At 46.1% G+C, this 24,114-nt stretch overlaps 1 protein-coding gene across 5 annotated transcripts in view; it reads right to left on the bottom strand.

Moving 5' to 3' along the window:
* Positions 1 to 260: 260 nt before the first annotated feature.
* The window catches only part of LOC134910378 (NLR family CARD domain-containing protein 3-like), a 323,407-nt gene continuing 299,553 nt past the window's right edge, over positions 261 to 24,114 (bottom strand). For all 5 annotated transcript variants that reach the window (XM_063918341.1, XM_063918331.1, XM_063918360.1 and 2 more), the window contains 2 exons: positions 14,705 to 14,788; positions 261 to 3,226 (listed from right to left, as the gene is read on the bottom strand). In XM_063918341.1, coding sequence (XP_063774411.1) covers positions 2,869 to 3,226; positions 14,705 to 14,788 — 442 coding nt within the window. In that variant the 3' untranslated portion in view covers positions 261 to 2,868. The remainder of the gene's footprint in view (positions 3,227 to 14,704; positions 14,789 to 24,114) is intronic.

Here is a 24,114-nt window from a genome sequence, read left to right as displayed (position 1 = left end):
GCTAAATCACCATCCTTAATATCTCTGTACAGTATGTTTTACTAGTGTACTAATTAGCACAAGCAGCTTGTAACGTACAGTGGCAAGTTTAATCTTTCTATGTATATTGGAGAGAGATAAAAGCTCCTCCGTAAGTTCCTGGTTGCCAAATCACCGTCCTTAGTATCTCTGTATAGTATTTTCTATTAGGGTACTAATTAGCACGAACAGCTAATTAGTGCAATAATAGAACTTACTGTACAGAGATACTAAGTACGGTGATTTGGCATCCAGGAACTTAGGGAGGAGCTTTTATATACAGTACTGTGTTGCTCAGTTAGTTGCAGCGGAATACACTAATTTATACTCATTACCTCTGTGCATTTGCACTTAGCGTAAAGAATCGCTCCTGCAGATTTACTCTGATTTATGTGAAATCTGTGTGCACCCATCCATTGAATGTATAACAAAGAAAAAAAATTATAATAAAGTGAATGTCACGGGAACACATAAAAAAAAAGGTTGGCACTTCCTTCCCATTGGTGTTGGGTTTATGACATAGGGCACTCGGACGCTCATACTTGTATTTCAAAAGCACGTATTTTCCACAGAATGTATAGAATGTATTAGCATGAAAAAAAAAATATTAAAGTGACTGTCACGGGAACACACACACAAAAAAAAAGTTGGCACTTTAGGACTCGAACCCGGGACTCTCAGCGTGGGAGGTGGTAGCCTTCATTGTTAGACCACGACATTTCATGAGAGATTTACAAGTTCATGTGTAAAAGTACTGCAAATAGCGACCCCTCCCCATTATGCCTTAGGGAACTCGGACGCTCATACTGTACATGTATTTCAAAAGCATGGTGTTTATGCATTGTACATACTTCCCTTTACACAATTAGTTGCGTCTCCATACACAATCTTGCGTCTGCATACACAAGTGTTTTAACATGTTCGTTTATGTCTGTATAAACTATTTATTCATATTGAGAACTCTCACCGTCTGACCATTGGTCACCATCTATTAACATTACAGTCGTCACTGGCCATTTGCCAGAGCTGTAGATCAATCCGCCGCTATACGATCGAAAGTACTGGATTAGTGGAGCATTAGCCACCCAGTGGTGGAGATGTGAAATGCATGCTGAGTATCTAGAATCGCCTCAACGTGCCTGCCTGTGATTAAACTCAGCAAGCTAAGCTATCGCCTTAGCGTGACTAAACGTCCGTCTAGGCGGAGAATCGGCCAAGATAAAGGTGGCTACATCTGTAGATAGGAAAAAACAGACTCCCAACTGAATTTTCAAACATTTGAATCTCCCCCATGGAGTGCATTTGTCCAGGCTAGGCTTACATGTATGTTCGTAGCATTATCATATAGGCATGGATACATGTTACGGTACCTATATTAATTCACTGCAGATATATACTACAGTATCTACAGTAACTTTATAATATAATGTACAGCATGTAGTCCATCAAACTAAATCAGTATAGCTCTCTCTGCCAACTACATTCACTTGTTGTCCTATCTGTCACCGACTGACCCAATACTGCGGGGTGCTTGATCTGCTGAAAACAATACAGTAAAAACTGTATCATTGCTGGTATATCGATGTGGATAGATGACGACAAAGATGACCACTACTGGCAAAGTGTGTAATCTTAGAATGTAAGCTCTCACGAGTAGGGCCCTCTTCCCTCATGTGCTTATCCTTTTCTTACTTTAATAATCCTCAACTGCCCAAATCCCACAGTTTTTTGGCCACCTTGGAAATTATCTCTATGTCGTTTACTGGTGTAGTTATGCTTAGTTACTCTGTACTTGTCCTATATTGTCTTCAACTGTACAGTAAGTCACTGTTTTCCTGTTTTAATTATGTGCATATATACTCTGTAATTGGGCGCTGCAGAACCCTTGTGGCGCCATATAAAGGATAATAATAATAATAGTAATGTATCAACAGAACGCGGACTGTAATAATTCCTGTAGCTCAGCCCAAGATTCCAGATATAATCTTCATATAGTCAATTTTCTTGCCAATTGCAGACTTAAGCACATATTTTGCGGGACAGTGTAGAAAGTCTCCCTTATCACTATTGCTGGCCTTTCCTACCAGACCTGACAGATAACAGACAGCAGCACCTTTCCAACTTCTAGTACAGTCTCTTGAAAGGATTTCATGCCACTCATTATTATTGAATGTGTGTAGAAACGGGATTTGCTCATACATTTAAGTATTCTGATCTCTTATATTTTGCAGCTAGCTTGTTAATTAGAGGTATAGGCCAGGCATTCCCAACCACGGTCCTCAAGGCACACCAACAGTGCAGGTTTTAGTGATATCCAGTCTTCAGCACAGATGGTTAAATCAAAATAATTAAGGTACTAATTAAGTCACCTGTGTTCAAGCCTGGATATCACTAAAACCAGGACTGTTGGTGTGCCTTGAGGGCCGTGGTTGGGAAACACTGGTATAGGCTATACAGTGCTATCTAGTTATGTACTCTATTTACATTTCATCTTCCCACATGGCGAAATGCGTTGTTTGAGGAGCAGTACAGTAATATCACAGAGCATGAATATCATATCTACTAGGTGAGTGTATCTGCACTTTATAAATTGATTGATTTCACACACAGTGTGCACTAGTTTTCTGTTTTTGTATGTTTTCCAGCCACAAACTGGAAAGGAAGGACAGAGGAGGAAAATGTAATGCTGGACAAATCTATGCGTTAACATGATTATTCATCTATCAATATGTTACTGGATGTAGTTGTAACAATACACACTAGGAATGTCTCCTTACTTGTAGTTCTTATGTGCCAGTTTACACTCTACTTAGAATATATTATTATATTGAAGGAAAAACCATTTACAAATTAGTGGTTTGTTGACTGCTGCTGAAACATCTGTCTGAGTGCCTCCATCCTCTTAGTTATGTTCTTAACGGAGCACTGATTTATTCTCTCCTGCAAAAAGTCATCCACTTCCTTATACCAGTTTTTCATCCACTCAATATCTTTTCCGCTGCAAAGACCGAGCCCTCTGTACACTTTAGTCAAAAAAGAGACAATTTTTTCATCATTGCACATTTTGCATCGTTGAAATATCCAGAGCCACCAGCCTTGCCAAAAATCCTGTCCAAAATTTTCATCAATGTGTGCAGCAATTATACTTTTACTTGATTTGGCCTTCAGAGCTGTGATATCATCAGGTTCCAGGTTATTCCCAAGCAGCCTACAATGCAAAAATAATAAATTTGCTTTTAAATGTACTATAAGGTTATGACAAGGTAAAGTTAAAACCACTATTTGACACTAAGGGGTATATTCAATTGAAGTCGGATCCATTCCGACATTCATTTGTCGTAATGGATCCGACCTGGGCTATTCAATGACATCTCAATTCGACTTTTAAAAAAGTCGAAATGAGATGCGGGAGGGGAGACGGCTGTATAGCCGCTGCTGTAGCGCTGCTCTCCCCCGTCTGCCCGCGGCTCTCCCCCCCCAGTCTCTCTGCCTCTCCCCGTCCCTGCATCACAGCCGCCACTCACGGCAGCATCCACCCGGCTCCAGCAAGCGAGGTCTCGCTTGCCGGAGTCAGGTGGACGCTGCTGTGAGCGGCCTGCTGTGACATCCTCCAGCTCTGCTCACCCCGTCCCCGCCTTGGCTCTCCCCGTCTCCGGCGCTGCTCTTCCCATCTCACTTCGACTTTTTTTAAAGTCGAATTGAGATGATCGAAAAAGCACGTGGATCAGCAGCTATTCCGCCGATCCACATGTTTTTCGACAAGTCGAATTCCTTCACTTGTCGAAAAATTTGGGGTTATAGTGAATAGGTCGGAACCCCTTCCGACCTAAAAAAGTCGAAAACTGCCATCTTTTCGACAGACGGCAGCTTTCGACTTCAATTGAATATACCCCTAAGTATATTTATCATGCTGTTAAATTATCTGTATTCATTTACTGCTGTATTCTCCATGTACTATCTTTAGTAGTATACCTAACAAACAGGTAGTGAAAATATCTAATTTCACAGGAAATAAAGCTGATAATGCAGATTTTGGTGGAAAACTTCCTAATGTGATAAAGATGTCCGTAATGTCAGTGAAAACATAATCTCGTAATAAAATAAGTAAAAAACACTAGTTAATAGATTGCTAGGCTATGGGAGGGGATGGTTAGGATAAGGATGCAGGAGGGGACGCTTTGGGTTATAATACTTACCAAACTCCATCGGGATTTGGAATATCGGCATGCCGCTGTTGGGATTCTGACCACTCAGATTCTGTTTGTTGGGATATCAATACCAACCCCACCACTATACTGTACCTTGTTCATCAACTGGTAAGATTTTAAGAGTAACTTGCTGAAAGAATTATATATATAAATGTAGCTCCACCATTTCTAGGAGTTCAGAGCGCGGTGCATCAATCTTGAGGACCCAACAATCATCAAAATATCTACTGATTACAGAGGACCAGCACTCTACACATGCGGACTTCTTTTATGGACATGTTTAGTCTCTCTCTGCTTCCTTTACACTCTGCTGCTACTGTTGAGGTGGTCTAAATTTTTTTACTTTGTCTCAACCTCAAGTTGTTCTCAACCACAACCCTGAACTTTTCCCAACATGTCATGTATTGAGGGTTTCTGTATGTGGATGTAGGTTAGATAATTACTGATCCAGTAAAGTAGATTACCTAACCTGTACATGATTAAAGAAATACACAAAACAAGACCTGCTGGTGGTACTTGAGAACTGGAGTAGACAAACAATTCTTTACTGTTTTTTTTTTTTTATGTGAAAGTGCCATCTGCTCTTGTATGTTTTTATGCTTGTACTCACTCTATTTTATACCCCTTTCAGACATCCTCCAATCCCGGGATCTTGCACATGAACTAGCATCAACCCAGGATTTTGGCATGTCTGAAAGGCCCCAACCCTGCAACTGACCAGGGTTTTTCCCCGGACTTAAGTCCCGGGTAGACAACCTGTCTTAGATCTGAACGGTGCGACCTGGGAATTTACTCCCAGGTCGCACCTACGTGCCTTTGATTGGCGTGTGTACTGCTGGAAGGGGTGGGGCTGCCTGGAGGGGGCGTGCACTGGTTGCTGCAGTCCGTGCTGCAGTGAGTAGTAGAAGCAGCCGATGCAGCCTAACAGAGAGGCGGCCTGTTGTGGTGAGGCCTTGGCTGGTGTGTGTGTGAGTTTGGCATGTGTGTATGAATTTGGTATGTGTATGTATATTACATGTATTCTGTGTGTTTCAGTGTGACGTGTATTTGTGTGTGTGTGTGTAAAAGACAAGTATGAGTGTGACGTGTGTGTGTGTGTGTGTAAAAGACAAGTATGAGTGTGACGTGTGTGTGTGTATGTGACATGAGAGTAGCCCAGTCTGCCCTGGGCAAGGGCATAACAGACTTATGTCTTAAAGGGAATTTCCCAGGTCTCAGGTTAAGTGTGAAAGGGGGTCTTCAGCAAAAACCCGGGATTTTTCAGCGATAAAAAACCCGGGACTGGGCAGGGAAATTCCCGGGTCGTATGTCTGAAAGGGGTCTTAGTCTGTTTCTGTGTTTCCTTTACAGTCTCATCTTCGGCCTAGGTTATGCAATTTTTTATCCTTCACCACCCACCACTCTGTTGCATATTCTTTGATTCTCGTTTGTCTATCTCTAAATGGGGTCAATTCAATAAGAAGAGAGTTGGGTCCCACAAGCCATTATCACCATATATTCGCCACGCAAATTGCATTTGTAGATTAATTCTAAACTCGCAATCAGAGCAAATTTCTTTTGTGCATAAGTATGTCCATCAATCATCAATGGTTTTACAAGCACCAATGTCCAATGTCCAATCATCTATGGTTTTCTACCGATGTTTTAAAACTTTGATGCCCATCACTATTTGTGTGCACACCAGGTGTAAAGGTAGGGGAAAAAAAAATATTTTCAAAGGTAAAAATATTGTGACACATGAAGTGATTCAGAGGTGGACGCAATGCTGATGTTTGCACAGCTGAGCATTTTGTTGCTCCTGTGCATGTGGAATAAGTCCAGAAAACCCGTACTATGCATGCATTCCTCCGAGTGTATGCAGAGACCACTGTTGTGTACTGATTCGCTATCAGTAGAGCTGGGGGCGCACAAAAATGGGCATTCCTGGGTGGTGACTTGAAGTGTTCACAAAAAAAGGCAATCTCATGGGCATGTAATGTTAGTGTCACGGGCATGTCAGTGAACATGGCTGTATTCCTAAATATAATGCCACAGCCACAGAGGCCATGTTTAGAGGAATTTGTGATTAAAACACTGTGCAGGCCTAATCTGTTGCAACTGTGTCCACCATTGAATCAGGCCGATCACTCTCCCGCAGCCTCCATTCAGCATGCGCAGTGTTAGATTACCCCGGCGGAGTCTTTCCAAATGTAAAACACTCCTCCAAAATGCAAGGGAAGTAACTCACAGAAAATAGGATTTTAATACCTACCGGTAAATCCTTTTCTCTTAGTCCGTAGAGGATGCTGGGGACTCCAAAAGGACCATGGGGTATAGACGGGATCCCCAGGAGACATGGGCACACTATAAGACTTTGAATGGGTGTGAACTGGCTCCTCCCTCTATGCCCCTCCTCCAGACCTCAGTTATAGGAACTGTGCCCAGAGGAGACGAACACTTAGAGGAAAAGGATTTTGTTAAATTAAGGGTGAGATACATACCAGGTCACACCACACCACACCACACCGTACAACATGGCATTTAATTAAACCCAGTTAACAGTGTGAACTAAAACAGATCAGCAACAGCCTGACCCTTACCAAACATAACCTTTGTGTAACTTAAGCAATAACTATATACAAGTACTGCAGATAGAGTCCGCACTGGGACGGGCGCCCAGCATCCTCTACGGACTAAGGTGGTCATTCCGAGTTGTTCGCTCGGTAATTTTCTTCGCATCGCAGCGATTTTCCGCTAACTGCGCATGCGCAATGTTCGCACTGCGACTGCGCCAAGTAAATTTGCTATGCAGTTAGGAATTTTACTCACGGCATTACGAGGTTTTTTTTTCGTTCTGGTGATCGTAATGTGATTGACAGGAAGTGGGTGTTTCTGGGCGGAAACTGGCCGTTTCATGGGAGTGTTTGAAAAAAACGCTACAGTTTCTGGGAAAAACGCGGGAGTGGCTGGAGAAACGGAGGAGTGTCTGGCCGAACGCTGGGTGTGTTTGTGACGTCAAACCAGGAACAACAAGCACTGAACTGATCGCACTGGCAGAGTAAGTCTCGAGCTACTCAGAAACTGCACAGAGAAGTCTTTTCGCAATATTGCGAATCTTTCGTTCGCAATTTTGATAAGCTAAGATTCACTCCCAGTAGGCGGCGTCTTAGCGTGTGCAAAGCTGCTAAAAGCAGCTTGCGAGCGAACAACTCGGAATGAGGGCCTAAGAGAAAAGGATTTACCGGTAGGTATTAAAATCCTATTTTCTCCTTCGTCCTAGAGGATGCTGTGGACTCCAAAAGGACCATGTGGTTTATACCAAAGCTCCAAACCGGGCGGGAGAGTGCGGATGACTCTGCAGGACCGATTGACCAAACATGAGGTCCTCATCAGCCAAGGTATCAAACTTGTAGAACTTTGCAAAACTGTTTGACCCCGACCAAGTAGCTGCTCTGCAAAGCTGTAATGCCGAGACGCCTCGGGCAGCCGCCCAAGATGAGCCCACCTTCCTAGTGGAATGGGCTTTCACCGATTTTGGGAACGGCAATCCAGCCGTAGAATGAGCCTGCTGAATCGTATTACAGATCCAGCGCGCAATAGTCTGCTTAGAAGCAGGAGCGCCAACCTTGTTGGCTGCATATAGGACAAACAGCGCCTCTGTTTTTCTCACCCGAACCGTTCTGGCTACATACATTTTCAAAGTTCTGACCACATCAAGAGACTTTGAATCAGCCAAGGCTTCAGTAGCCACAGGCACCACAATAGGTTGGTTCATATGAAACGAAGAAAACACCTTCGGTAGAAAATGTTGAAAAGTTCTCAACTCCGCTCTATCCTCATGGAAGATTAGATAGGGGGCTTTTGCAAGACAAAGCCGCCAATTCGGACACCTGCCATGCGGACGCCAAGGCCAATAGCATGACCACTTTCCAAGTGAGAAATTGCAACTCAACCGTTTGTAAAGGTTCAAACAATGGGGGTAATTCCAAGTTGATCGCAGAAGGATTTTTTTTAGCAGTTGGGCAAAACCATGTGCACTGCAGGGGAGGCAGATATAACATGTGCAGAGAGAGTTAGATTTGGGTGGGTTATTTTGTTTCTGTGCAGGGTAAATACTGGCTGTTTTATCTTTACACTGCAATTTAGATTGCAGATTGAACACACCACACCCAAATCTAACTCTCTCTGCACATGTTATATATGCCTCCCCTGCAGTGCACATGGTTTTGCCCAACTGCTAAAAAAAATCCTGCTGCGATCAACTCAGAATTACCCCCAATGTGACGTAAGGAACTGTAACACCACGTTAATATCCCATGGAGCCACTGGGGGCACAAATGGAGGTTGTATGTGTAGTACGCCTTTCACGAACGTCTGAACTTCAGGAAGCGAGGCCAATTCCCTTTGAAAGAAAATTGATAAGGCCGAAACCTGCACTTTAATGGGGCCTAACTTCAGGCCCGCATCCACACCTGCTTGCAAAAAATGGAGAAACCGCCCCAGGTGAAACTCTTCCGTAGGAGCTTTCTTGGATTCACACCAAGACACATATTTTCTCCAGATACGGTGATAATGCTTCGCCGTTACCTCCTTTCTAGCCTTAAGTAGGGTGGGGATGACTTCCCCGGGAATACCCTTCCTAGCTAGGATTTGGCGTTTAACCGCCATGCTGTCAAACGCAACCGCGGTAAGTCCTGGAACACGCACGGTCCTTGCTGTAACAGATCCTCTCTTAGAGGAAGAGGCCAAGGATCTCCTGTGAGTAATTCCTGAAGATCCGGATACCAGGCCCTCCGAGGCCAATCTGGAACAACGAGTATCGCCTAAACCCTTGTTCTTCTCACGATCCTTAACACCTTTGGGATGAGTGGAAGTGGAGGGAACACATAGACTGACTGAAACACCCACGGCGTCACCAGAGCGTCCACTGCTACTGTTTAAGGGGCCCTCGACCTGGAACAATATGTCTGAAGCTTCTTGTTGAGGCGAGACGCCATCATGTCTATTTGAGGAATTCCCCAACGACTTGTCACTTCTGCAAAGACCTCTTGATGAAGACCCCACTCTCCTGCGTGGAGATCGTGTCTGCTGAGGAAGTCTGCTTCCCAGTTATCCACGCCTGGAATGAAGACCGCTGACAGGGCGCTTGCATGTTTTTCCGCCCAGCGAAGGATCTTGGTGGCCTCCGCCATCGCCGCTCTGCTCTTTGTTCCACCCTGGCGATTTATGTGCGCCACGGCTGTTATGTTGTCCGACTGAATCAGGATGGGCAGGTCGCGAAGAAGATGTTCCGCTTGTAGCAGGCCGTTGTAGATGGCCCTTAATTCCAGAATGCTTATGTGCAGACAAGCTTCCTAGCTTGACCATTTTCCCTGGAAATTTTTTCCCTGTGTGACTGCTCCCCAACCTCGGAGACTCCCGTCCGTGGTCACCAGAATCCAATCTTGGATGCCAAACCTACGACCCTCTAGAAGGTGAGAACTTTGGAGCCACCACAGGAGAGAAACCCTGGTCCTGGGGGACAGAGTCATTTTCCGGTGCATCTGCAGATGGGACCCTGACCACTTGTCCAGTAAGTCCCACTGAAACGTTCTTGCATGGAACCTGCCAAATGGAATGGCCTCGTAGGCCGCCACCATTTTCCCCAGCACTCGAGTGCATTGATGAATCGACACTCTTGGCGGTTTCAGAAGTTCCTTGACCATGTTCTGGATTTCCTGAGCTTTTTCCAACGGGAGAAAAATCCTCTGCAGTTCCGTGTCCAGAGTCATGCCCAAAAACGACAACCGAGTTGTCGGAATCAACTGCGACTTTGGCAAATTCAGGAGCCAGCCATGCTGTTGCAGCACCTGTAGTGAGAGCGCAACGTTTTTTAGTAACAGCTCCTGTGATCTCGCCTTTCTCAGGAGATCGTCCAAGTACGGGACAATTGTGACCCCTTGCTTGCGCAGGAGCACTATCATTTCCGCCATTAACTTTGTGAAAATCCTTGAGGCCGTGGAAAGACCAAATGGCAACGTCTGAAATTGGTAGTGACAATCCTGCACAGCGAACCTCAGGTACGCCTGATGAGGAGGATAAATGGGGACATGTAGGTAAGCATCCTTTATGTCGACTGACACCATAAAATCCCCCCCCCCTCCAGACTGGAGATCACCGCTCGGAGAGATTCCATCTTGAATTTGAAACTTTTCAAATACACATTGAGGGATTTTAAATTCAGAATCGGTCTGACCGAGCCATCCGGCTTCGGGACCACGAACAGGCTTGAATAAAACCCTTCTCCCCGCTGTGACGGGGGAACTTCGACAATGACTCGCTGCTGACACAGCTTTTGTATCGCCGTACACACTACCTCTCTTTCTGGAAGAGAAGCTGGCAAGGCCGATTTGAAAAATTGTCGTGGAGGCACGTCTTGAAACTCCAGCTTGTATCCTTGGGTCACAATTTCCAGCACTCAAGTATCCAGGCCAGAGAAAACCTAGACCTGACTGAAGAGTTGAAGACGCGCTCCCGCCGGTACGAACTCCCGCAGGGGAGCCCCAGCGTCATGCAGTGGATTTGGTAGAAGCCGGGGAGGACTTCTGCTCCTGGGAGCCTGCCACAGCCGGCGATCTTTTTCCTCTACCCTTACCTCTTGCCGCAAGGAAGGATGACCCACGTCCTTTCTGGAATTTCTGCGACCGAAAGGACTGCATCTGATATGGGGTCGTTTTCTTTTGCTGTGGAGGAACAAAAGGCAGAAAAAAGGACTTACCCGCGGTAGCTGTAGAAACCATGTCTGCGAGGCCTTCACCAAACAAAACTCCACCCTTGTAGGGGAGAGTCTCCATAGCCTTCTTAGAATCAGCATCACCATTCCACTGATGAGTCCACAACGCCCTTCTAGCTGAGACCGCCATGGCATTGGCCCTTGATCCCAAAAGGCCAATATCTCTCGCCGTCACTTTTAGATAGACTGCAGCGTCCCTGATATGACCCAGTGTCAAAAGCACGCTATCCCGATCCAGGGTGTCTATATCCGATGACAAGTTATCTGCCCACTTTTCAATCACCTTACCCACGCCGAAGCCACAGCCGGCCTGAGCAGTGTACCTGTCGTGACATAAATAGATTTCAAGGCAGCTTCCTGCCTCCTATCAGCAGGATCTTTAAGGGTCGCCATTTCAGGAGACGGTAGTGCCACTTTCTTGGACAATCGCGCTAGAGAAGGAAACGGGTATGCCATAGCAATTCTCCTGGGAATGTGCCACCTTTTGTCTGGCGTTTCCCAGGCTTTTTCAAAAAGGGCATTCAGTTCATGAGAGGGAGGAAACGTTACCTCCGGTTTCTTTCCCTTATACATACATACCCTTGTCTCAGGGACAGCGGGGTCTTCCGTAATATGCAACACGTCTTTTATAGCCACAATCATGTACTGAATACTCTTAGCCACCTTAGGATGCAACTTTGCATCAGTATAGTCGACACTGGAGTCAGAATCCGTGTCGGTATCAGTGTCTGCTACCTGGGTAAATTAACGTTTTTGGGACCCCGAGGGGGCCTGAGTGTGTGGTACCACGTCTCCCATAGATTGCCTCCATGCTTGGTTCTGAAACTCAGATTTGTCCAACCTCTTATGTAACAAAGCCACACTGTTATTCAACACATTCCACATGTCATCCCAAGCAGTCGGCGGTGCCGACAGAGTCACACCTTCATTCTGCTCAGCTCTCACACTAACCTCCCCTTGAGAAAAGCATTCAGTTTCTACCATGTCGACACACATGTACCGACACCCCCAAACACACTGGTCTAAAGGGGACAGACCCACAGCAAGGCCTTTCAGAGAGACAGAGAAGGAGTTTGCCAGCTCACACCCAGCGCCACACCTGTCTGAAAAGCACAATGCCCCAGCTATCAGCGCTTGTAATATAATACAACCAACACCAAAATTAAGTGCCCCTCCCCCCCCCTTTGTTTTCAACACCCTGTTACTTGTGACAGCAGTGGAAGGGCCAGGAGCAGCGTCTCTGCAGCAAGCTGTGGAGAGAAAATGGCGCTGGCCGGAGCTGAGGAGGAAGCCCCGCCCCCTACAAGGCGCGCTTCGGTCCCGCTGAGATTATACTGGCGGGGGTCACAAATAATGTCTATGCACCTTAAAATAGCCAGATAGTGTATAAAAGAGGTTTTTATTGCAGCCCAAGGAGCCCCCCCCCCTGCAGTGCCTGTGTGAGCGGGAGCAATGGCGTGCAGCGCGCCCGCTGCACGGTACCTCAGGAAGACTGAAGTCTTCTGCCGCCTTCCGATGTCTTCTTTGCTTCGGTTACTCACCTGTCTTCGATCTTCTGGCTCTGTGAGGGGGACGGCGGCGCAGCTCCGGGAGCGAGCAGCTAGGCGACCCAAGTGATCGGACCCTCTAGAGCTAATGGTGTCCAGTAGCCTAAGAAGCAGAGCCTATCAGTCTCACAGAAGTAGGTCTGCTTCTCTCCCCTCAGTCCCATGAAGCAGGGAGCCTGTTGCCAGCAGTGCTCCCTGAAAATAATAAAGCTAACAAAAGTCTTTTTAGAGAAACTCAGTAGAGCCCCCCTGGAGTGTGACCAGTCTCCTCTTGGCACAGAATCTAACTGAGGTCTGGAGGAGGGGCATAGAGGGAGGAGCCAGTTCACACCCATTCAAAGTCTTATAGTGTGCCCATGTCTCCTGCAGATCCCGTCTATACCCCATGGTCCTTTTGGAGTCCACAGCATCCTCTAGGACGAAGGAGAAATAGCGATTATCGCTATCGCTGTCCCTGTGAGTTAAGTTTAGTACATATCAGGGATATTTCCTTCAAAATTAAATTATCTGTCAGATTATTAACAATCACAGCAGTGTCAACATTATTAATACATATGCCCCTAAGTCTGTTAGCTACTGATTACCAAATAGAGAACAAATTGTTGTACCTTGATACATGTACTGTATATCCAGCAGCACCTGACAGGTCTCCATGGTAACATGCAGTTCCACCACTGTAAGTACCATGAATGCTCCTTCATTTGCTCATTTGTGAATTGTTTCTACACTGGAGGACATTTTATTATTCATATTTTGTAAAATTTGGCATCGTCGGGCATCTTTTTGTTTTGCTGAAAATGCGTCTTATTCGCATCGCTATGCGAATATGACTCACAAGAAGCTTATGCTGATTAAAATATGCGGCATGCCTATATTGTATGTGTGAACGCGGCTGTATCTGCATACGAAAAGCTATGTTACAGTGATTTCTGGGAAAACACTGTAACGTAGCAATTCATATGCAGATACAGCCGTAGACGCATCATAGGCATGCCACATATCATTTTAATCAGCATAAGCTGCTTGTGTGTCCTAGTCACATAACGATGCATGCATGTAAATGAAAAAAATCGCACCTAAAGATGCACAGCAATACCGAGTCACGCCAGGGCATTTTGTGACTAGAAGGGCTGTTTAACGTGAGTACAGCAAAGATGTAGTAGGACACATCTGTATGCAGAATTGTGCATAAATATGCCTATTCTCAGACTGATCTTTTGCACCAGTGCTACAGCTGGTGCGAGTTACCACTGACAATGATGACTATGAAACCAAGTGTACAGATAGGGGCAGTCTGGCTGCAAAGAAGCATAATATAACTTTAGATCCACGCATGCAATATCTGAGCAATTACAGCTGACTTGCGATTGACTCTGCATCAGCTCCCTGGTCTGCAGTATGCAGGTACTTCCTGGAACTCCTACTGTAAGCATGAACCAGGAACAAATGGGGGTATATTCAATTAGGGTCGAAAAACTTTTTAAGGTCGAATAGTGATTCGACCTATTCAATCCCATCAGTTTTTATTCGACAAGTCGTGGAATTCGACTTGTCGAATAGTACGTGAATCGTATAGCTGCCGATTCACATACTTTTGAGTGAAACGGGGCCAAATTCGACAGGATTTGCCCCCGTTTCCGACCATGGGAACCCAGAGGAGAAGGGGGGGGGCGAGCCGCGGGGAGATGGGGGACAGCCACGGGCATACAGGGGAGAGCAGCGCTATAGCACAGCGCTGCAGCAGGATGTCTCACAGCAGCGCCACTCACGGCAGCGTCCACCCGGCTCCAGGAGCCAGGTGGACACTGCTGTGAGGTCTGGCAGCTGTGAGACATCCTTCTGCTCTCCTCCGTCTGCCCGCGGCTGTCCCCGTGGCTACCACCCCCCCCCCCCCCCCCCCCGCGCCCCCCCACCCCTCTCCTCCTCTGGGTCCCTCATCTCAATTCGACTTTTTAAAAGTTGAATTGAGAAGAGATTAAATAGGGGTTGTCGGATCCATTCTGACAAATGCATGTCGGAATGGATCCGACCCAAATTGAAAATACCCCATGGTCACTGATACAAGCAATGCAATCATACACTTCTGCAAAATGTATTTCACCTGAATACTTTTGTGAAGGGAATCATGGAAGATGAAACAGTGATAATCTCATAAGATTGATGATGACAAGCATACTCACACTACATGTTCTAAATGTGAATTGAGTGAAGATATGTCTGAAAACTGTTCAACAGCACTGTAGCTGATATTGTTTCCTTCCAGCCTAGAAAAAAGTGATAGAGATGTTGACATACTGTATGCTTCTCACTCTACGCAGTCTGATTACATTCTGTAAAGCAGGATACATACATATCTTACAGTCCAATTGGATCCAGCAGTAATATAGTGTGTGTGTGTGTGTGTGTGTGTGTGTGTGTGTGTGTGTGTGTGTGTGTGTCAGTAGTTATCCGAACCCTCGCTGACAGTTCTTTCAGACATGCCAACAGTGCCCATTTAATGATGGAAATATTTGTTGCATCTGGATTTCTCACTTACATTTTGACTAAATTTACCTGAACCTATATAAATAATGGATGTAAAAGTTATGCATGATACAGCAACTAATTAAATGAGCCAAAGTTAATTTAGTAAAAACATAAATGTCAATGTTTCTCTCATTAAATCAGGTAAGCTTGTATGTCTGCATGTGGTTAATGTGCCGAGTATGCTGTACAACTATAATTATTACTTCACTCCTTTAAATATATCCATTCTTCTGAATTGCAGCTACAGTGTACCTGCTGATCTGAACCTCTATTCTCATCCGCGAATACTGTGTCCCCAACTGCACCGGGACGTGTGTATGCACCAGCTTCCATAGGGATGCATGGTATATACGCGGGGTGAGGATAGCCGCTGCCGCAATGTATACGCATGCAGTAGGTGGAAAAGTGTAATATGAGCTTTGTCACATCTGCATTTCTGCATAAGTGTAATTTATATAAAGAAGGATTGAGCCAGTGGAAATTCAGTTTTCTTCCACATTTCTCATGATACATCATTACTTCAAACAGTTCTAGGTCAGAGGGATGTTTGTGTATAAAAGGAGAATAATTGTAAGTCTGGAGTGAACTGTTAGGTGGTAATTGGGTAGAATAGCGCAGGTACTGTAGGTTAAAGTGGTTGGAGGATTTGTTCAGCTTGCCCGAGTTTTCAGGGAACGGTTGATGATTTTTATGCTAAGGGAATATTTTGCATGCCGAAGGGTATTCCATAGAGAATTCTAATCAGGTTTACTGTAGAAATGAATTATACTGTATATGTAATATGTGTTTCACCAATCATAATACAACACGTAAACAGTTGGGCCGCTGTACCATCCTATAAATGATTAGAAAGGCACTTCAGAATAACAACTAATTATTGATAATCAGTGCACCGGTCAATTATTGAAGAATAAATAACTAGTTTTAAGCAGAAATCAATATATATACACAGCAAATTAGTAAAAAAAAAAATGTTAAAGCCATTGTTTTTTTTTTCATAAAGAGAATATGCAAATAGATAAATGCAAGAAAAATGTCTGCTGCATAAGCTAGTTGTTAGGGATGTTTCATGGAAATTACCACTCATCTGCCCATGGTATTTTCCCTGGCACATTGTTTACTGGTAATTAACTGTAGTATTAATACAGTCATTTGTCTATTCTGTTTACATTGCCTACTGGATTTAGGGGAGAATTCAATTTGCTGCGATAACCCGTTTATAGATATTAATGCGGCTAAATACAACTTTATGCAGCCAGTCCCAATTCTTTTGCTATTCAATTACCGATGCAAATTAAGCCACCTTAACCCATCATAGGATTTAAGGCAAATTTTTCTTTGCAGACCCTCAGCAGGTAAAAGTACTGGACATTCCCTAGTGTAAGGTGAAAATGGCAGGATTTGGTTTGGAAACCAATGTCTGGATGGGAACACAGCCAATGATTAGACACTTAGAAGTTTTTCTTTAGCCTAATTTGGCCAATAAAGACATGTCATTTTTGGGGTGATGTGGGCAGGTATCTGGAGATGCTGTATCGATGGGACAGTTGTTTTCAGGCTTGCAGGTGGGAGTTTAACAAGCACTTTCAAAAACCCGCTACCCATTAAATTTGGTACCCAAACTCGGTCTTCAAGGCAATCTAACAGTCCAAGTTTGAAGGATAGCCATGGCTGAGCACAGATGGTTAAATCAAATTGACCGAGGTACTAATTGCCATATTTTTGCAAACATATATAATTAAAATAGGATTTTAATACCTACCGGTAAATCCTTTTCTCCTAGTCCGTAGAGGATGCTGGGGACTCCAAAAGGACCATGGGGTATAGACGGGATCCGCAGGAGCTTGGGCACACTATAAAGACTTAAACTGGGTGTGAACTGGCTCCTCCCTCTATGCCCCTCCTCCAGACCTCAGTTATAGGAACTATTCCCAGAGGAGACGGGACATTTCAAGAAAAGGATTTTTGTTCAAACAAAGGGCGAGAAACATACCAGCCCACACCACAACATACCGTACAACTGGAATAGTATATAACCAGATAACCGTATGAAACAACAACAGCAACAAGCTGAGTAAATACACATCCCATGTGTAAACAAAAACAACCAGTAAAACTACAACTGCAAGTAACAGTCCGCGCTGGGAAGGGCGCCCAGCATCCTCTACGGACTAGGAGAAAAGGATTTACCGGTAGGTATTAAAATCCTATTTTCTCTTACGTCCTAGAGGATGCTGGGGACTCCAAAAGGACCATGGGGTCTATACCAAAGCTCCAGACCGGGCGGGAGAGTGCGGACAACTCTGGAGCACCGATTGAGCAAACATGAGGTCCTCACCAGCCAGGGTATCAAACTTATAGAACTTAGCAATAGTGTTTGAACCCGACCACGTAGCTGCTCGGCAAAGTTGAAGTGCCGAGACGCCTCGGGCAGCCGCCCAAGAAGAGCCCACCTTCCTAGTAGAATGGGCCTTAACCGACTTCGGCAACGGTAGCCCAGCCGAAGAATGAGCCTGCTGAATCGTATTACAAATCCAGCGAGCAATAGTTTGTTTAGAAGCAGGATTTCCAATCTTGTTGGAAGCATACAGGACAAACAAAACTTCTGTTTTCCTGGTACGAGCCGTTCTGGCGACATAAATTGTCAAAGCCCTGACAACATCAAGAGACTTTGGAACCGCCACAGCATCCGTAGCCACAGGCACCACAATAGGCTGGTTAATGTGGAACGAAGAAACCACCTTCGGCAGAAATTGTTGACGAGTCCTCAATTCCGCTCTATCCGAATGGAAAATCAAATACGGGCTCTTGTGAGACAAGGCCGCCAATTCTGACACTCGCCTGGCCGATGCCAGAGCCAAAAGCATGACCACCTTCCAAGTGAGAAACTTTAACTCAACCTTACGCAAAGGTTCAAACCAGTGAGACATAAGGAACTGCAAGACCACTTCAAGATCCCACGGCGCCACCGGCGGCACAAATGGAGGGTGGATATGCAACACTCCCTTCACAAAAGTCTGAACCTCGGGAAGGACGGCCAATTCTTTCTGAAAGAAAATAGATAAAGCCGAAATCTGCACTTTTATGGAACCCAATTTCAGGCCTGCATCTACGCCTGCCTGCAAAAAATGGAGAAACCGACCCAAGTGAAACTCCTCGGCCGGAGCTGCTTTGGTCTCACACCATGAAACATATTTCCTCCAAATACGGTGATAATGTTTTGCCGTAACTTCCTTCCTAGCTTTAAGGAGAGTGGGGATGACCTCCCCTGGAATACCCTTCCGAGCTAAGATTTGGCGCTCAACTTCCACGCCGTCAAACCCAGCCGCGGTAAGTCCGGAAACACGCAGGGCCCCTGCAACAACAGATCCTCTTGTAGAGGAAGCGGCCAGGGATCTTCCACTAGTAATTCTTGAAGATCCGGATACCAGGCCCTCCATGGCCAATCTGGAAAGACGAGTATCGCCTGAACCCCTGTTCGTCGAACGATCCTCAGCACCTTTGGAATGAGAGGGAGCGGAGGGAACACATAAACCGACGGAAACACCCACGGAGTCACCAGGGCGTCCACTGCGCTGGCCTGGGGGTCCCTCGACCTGGAACAATACCTCGGAAGCTTCTTGTTGAGGTGAGACGCCATCATGTCTATCAGAGGAATTCCCCAACGCTTTGTCACTTCTGCAAATACCTCTTGATGAAGAGCCCACTCTCCCGGACGGAGATCGTGTCTGCTGAGGAAGTCTGCTTCCCAGTTGTCTACTCCCAGGAGGAAGACTGCTGACAGAGCGCTCACGTGCTGTTCCGCCCAGCGTAGGATTCTTGTGGCCTCCTCCATAGCCACCCTGCTCCTTGTTCCGCCTTGGCGGTTTACGTACGCCACTGCTGTTATGTTGTCCGACTGGATTAGGACAGGGCGACCCTGAAGAAGGTTCTTTGCTTGCAGCAGGCCGTTGTAAATGGCTCTCAACTCGAGAACATTTATGTAGAGACAAGATTCCTGGCTTGACCATTTTCCCTGGAAATTTCTTCCTAGCGTGACTGCGCCCCAGCCTCGGAGACTTGCATCTGTTGTCAGGAGGACCCAGTCCTGGATTCCGAATCGGGGTCCCTCTAGAAGGTGAGAGCCTTGCAGCCACTACAGGAGAGAAATCCCGGCTCTGGAAGATAGAGTTATTATCCGGTGCATGTGCAGGTGAGACCCGGACCATTTTTTCAGCAGATCCCACTGAAACACCCGGGCATGAAACCTGCCAAACGGAATGGCTTCGTAAGCCGCAACCATCTTCCCTAGTACCCGAGTGCATTGATGAATCGACACACTTGGCCTCAGGAGCTCCCTGACCATGGTCTGGATTTCCAGAGCTTTGACCTCCGGAAGAAACCCTCTCTGTATCTCCGTGTCCAGGACCATGCCTAGGAAGGGCAGCCGAGTTACCGGGCTCAACTGAGACTTTGGCAAATTTAGTATCCAACCGTGATGCCGCAGAACAGACAGGGAGAGATCCACATTTCTTAACAACTGCTCCTTGGACCTCGCCTTTATCAGGAGATCATCCAAGTACGGGATAATTGTGACCCTTTGCTTGCGCAGGAGGACCATCATCTTCGCCATTACCTTGGTGAAAACCCTTGGGGCCGTGGAAAGCCCAAACGGCAACGCCTGAAATTGGTAATGACAATCCTGTACCGCGAACCTCAGGAAGGCTTGATGAGGCGGGAATATCGGGATGTGTAAGTAAGCATCCTTTATGTCTACTGACGCCATAAAATCTCCCCCTTCGAGACGAGATCACCACTCGAAGAGACTCCATCTTGAACTTGAAAGTCTTCAAGTATGGATTGAGGGATTTTAGGTTCAGAATTGGTCTGACCGAACCGTCCGGCTTCGGCACCACAAAGAGGCTCGAATAGAACCCTTTCCCCCGATCCGACGGGAGAACCGGTACCACGATCCTCTGTTGACACAACTTTTGTATCGCCTCTCTTACCACCTCTCTTTCGGGAAGAGAAGTTGGCAAGGCCGACACGAAAAACCGGTTGGGGGGCATCTCTTGAAACTCCAGTCTGTACCCTTGGGACACTATGTCTAAGACCCGAGGATCCAGCTCCGAACGAGCCCAGACCTGACTGAAGAATCGGAGACGGCCCCCCACCGGTAGGGACTCCCCCAGGGGAGCCCCAGCGTCATGCGGTGGATTTGGTAGAGGCAGGGGAGGACTTTTGTTCCTGGGTGCCTGATACTGCAGGCGACTTCCGTCCCCTACCTCTACCCTTTGAAGCGAGGAAGGACGAGCCCTTACCTCTTTTGTATTTATTAGGCCGAAAGGACTGCATCTGCTGATGGGGTGCCTTCTTCTGTTGTGTGGGAACATAAGGAAGAAAAGATGACATACCAGCCGAAGCGGTCGACACCAGGTCAGCCAGGCCTTCACCGAACAAGACACTACCTTTAAAAGGAAGAGCTTCCATATTCTTCTTGGAGTCGGCATCAGCATTCCATTGGTGAATCCACAGCGCCCTCCTGGCCGAAATCGCCATGGCATTGGCTCTTGATCCCAAGAGACCAACATCCCTTGCCGCATCCTTTAGGTAATCTGCAGCGTCCCATACCGACGCAACCGCAGGTCTGAGCAATGCCCCAGTATTGACGAAAATGGACTTCAAAGTCGTCTCCAGCTTACGATCCGCCGGATCCTTGAGGGTAGCCGTGTCAGGAGACGGAAGAGCCACCTTCTTGGACAATCGCGATAGAGCCTTGTCCACATTTGGAGACGACTCCCATTTTTCCCTGAGACAATGCGTCCTCCACCGACTGTCTCCATGCTTGTGTCTGAGAATCAGATTTATCCAGTCTTTTCGACAATAAAGCAACATTTGTATTCAGTGTACTCAGCATAGTCATCCAGTCATCCGTCGCCTGTGCCGACAGACACATACTTAAATCTTTTTCTGCAGCCCCCATAACCTCCTCAGGGGAGGAACACCCAGGCTCAGACATGTCGACACCACTTGCCGACCTACTCACACAGTCCACAAACCCGGGGACAGACCCACAGAGAGGCCCTTAGGGAGAACACAGAGAGAGTATGCCAGCTCACACCCCCAGCGCCCATACACTAACCGAAGCTAGTAATATGCTCAGCGCCGTTCATATAATTTGAAAAGCACCAATTTTATGTGACCCCCCCCGTTTTTCCTCCCCATGTACTTGCGGGAGCTTGGAGGACCGGGCAGTGTCTCTGCAGCGCTGTAGAGATAGGAGAAAATGGCGCTGGTGAGCAATGTGCGGCTAAGCCCCGCCCCCTTCCCGGCGCGCTGTAGCCCGCTAAAATTTGAATCTTTAACCTGGCGGGGGTACTCTATACAGTGATCGGACACTGTATAGCCTTTTATTATGCCAGCCAAACCTCAGTAACTGCTGCCCAGGGCGCTCCCCCCTAGCGCCCTGCACCCTGTGAGCGCCGTTGGTTAAGTGTGTGGGAGCATGGAGCGCAGCGCTAACGCTGCGCTGTACCTCCGTTACTGAAGTCTTCTGCCGTCACTGAAGTCTTCAGTTCTTCTAATACTCACCTGGCTTCTTTCTTCTGGCTTCTGTGAGGGGGGTGACGGCGCGGCTCCGGGAACAAGCAGCTAGGCGCACCAAGTGATCGAACCCTCTGGAGCTAATGGTGTCCAGTAGCCTAAGAAGCAGAGACCTTGAACTAAGAAGAAGTAGGTCTGACTTCTCTCCCCTCAGTCCCACGATGCAGGGAGCCTGTAGCCAGCAGGTCTCCCTGAAAATAAAAAACCTAACATAAAGTCTTTTAGAGAAACTCTGTAGAGCTCCCCTAGTGTGTGTCCAGTCACTCCTGGGCACAAAGTCTAACTGAGGTCTGGCGGAGGGGCATAGAGGGAGGAGCCAGTTCACACCCAGTTTAAGTCTTTATAGTGTGCCCAAGCTCCTGCGGATCCCGTCTATTCCCCATGGTCCTTTTGGAGTCCCCAGCATCCTCTAGGACGTAAGACAGTGGTTTCCAAACTTTTTTGAATCACGGCGCCCTAGAATATCAGAATTTTTTTCACGACACCCCTAGGCCAAAAATTTCTTAATGAGAAATTTAGAAAGAAATATTACATTAAGTAGATTGAGGCTGAGGAGCTGGGCTTATCAAAGCTCTCCTCCTTCCTGTGGCTCCCCAGGACTCGCCGTCCTCGGACTGTGTCCTCCCATCCTATAGTTTCTCGCTCATTAGCTATCTGGGATTTTACTAACAAGCGGTTTAAATTGTCTGTGGGCTCATCTCCCCTTATCCCACTATTTCATAATCCTGACTTCCCCCCGGCATGTGTAAGTCATCTTTCAATCTCTGGAAGGCAGGGAACATTCTGTATTTAAATGATATTAATGTCAATGACATCTTCCCTCATTTTTCGGATAATCAGGAACACGTAGCAATCCCTGCTAGGGATTTTTTCAGTTTTTTACAAATACGCCACTTCCATTCCAAGATTAAGTCCATATTGACAAGAAGGCCTTTGTCCTCCCTTGAATCTCTTTGCTGGAGGCGATCTTCAACCAGAGGACTAATCTCTAAGATATATACATTGTTTATTGAAGATGCGTCCCCTGCACGGGATTTCCATGAGTTGGCATGGGAGAGGGATCTGTGAACCAACTTAGATTCTGAGGAATGGTCAGAAATATGGGATAATGCTGCTTTTGCTTCTTGTTCCATCTGCGTTAAAATTAAAGAAAATACTTATAAGCTTTTATACCGGTGGTACTATGTACCTTCCAGGTTAAAAACCATGTTTCCAAACACCTCGGATAGGTGTTGGAGAGGTTGCTCAGAAGAAGGCACCTTCTTACATATATGGTGGACCTGTCCTCAGATCTCTGCAATATGGAAAGAGGTCATCACCCTCCTCTCACACCTATTCGGGGTTCCCATCCCTTCCGACACCAGATTTTTCCTTCTTCCTCTTAACCTTCCCACTCTTTCCAGGCACCAAAATAAACTACTGCGACATATCTCTGCTGCCATGACATGTCAGATAGCTATAGATTGGAAAAACCTATTCCATCACCCATGCTGTCACGGATTTGGTATGTTCATAAAATGGAATATATGACCAGTATAATTAACCATTCCTCTGATTCATTTGATAAAGTCTGGGGCCCCTGGCTGACCAATCAGAATGCCCCATCCCCGTTTCGTAGCTGATTTTTCTTACCTGGTTTCACTGCTGTAACCTCTACCCGCGGTCCTTCTCAAGTGCTCTACTCCTTTCTCTTTCCTACGACTCTTCTTTCCTATCCATTCTCCACTTTCAATTCTCTTTTATCTCTTTTTGTTAGTGTCTTTGAGAAGGAACACATTGCTCTCTCTCTCTTCCTTGCAAAATTGGGTCACATTTACGGTATGTTATTGTATGTTTATAGTAAATACATCAACATCAGCCTGCATTTCAATGTTCAAATGCTTTTGCTATTTGTATGATGTATATTTATGTGATCTGCCTAACAAAAAGTTCTTTAAAAAAAAAAAGAAATATTACATTAAGTAGATCGCGTTTATATGTCATCCTTAGTGTCAGTTGTGTGGTGAGGAACAAGATTTGCTTCTGTTTGGCCACATATTTTTATGACTGGCAGCCACCAACACTGGTTTTGCCTATTATATTGACCATGAATAATTTGATTTGGTCCTGGGCCGCCAACCCAGGGCACCTCTGCAAGTGTCCCGAGGCACCCCAGGGAGCCATGGCACACAGATTGGGAACCTCTGACGTAAGAGAAATATAAGATCTCTGAATTATCTACCACCATGTAGTTTTTCAAATCTTATTGCTAATGCCTCTTGGTGTGCTGGGGAAGTTCTGTTTTGTGTTTCTTTCGAATTTAGAACAACCCCTCCCTTTCAGCACCTGAGTGGTATTACTAATTTTATTAAGCAGCTTTCATTTTTTCAGTTTAGAGAGGCAAACATTGGATTTGCATTTGGTGAGCATGGTGGTTCTTTTAGTGCCATTAGGAGGATTTAGGGGTGACTCTTGGTAAGCTAGATCTCAATTTGGATATATT

This window comes from Pseudophryne corroboree, chromosome 1, assembly GCF_028390025.1.
Source record: "Pseudophryne corroboree isolate aPseCor3 chromosome 1, aPseCor3.hap2, whole genome shotgun sequence".
Classification (NCBI taxonomy): Eukaryota; Metazoa; Chordata; class Amphibia; order Anura; family Myobatrachidae; genus Pseudophryne; species Pseudophryne corroboree.
This window is presented reverse-complemented; position numbering and strand designations above follow the sequence as displayed.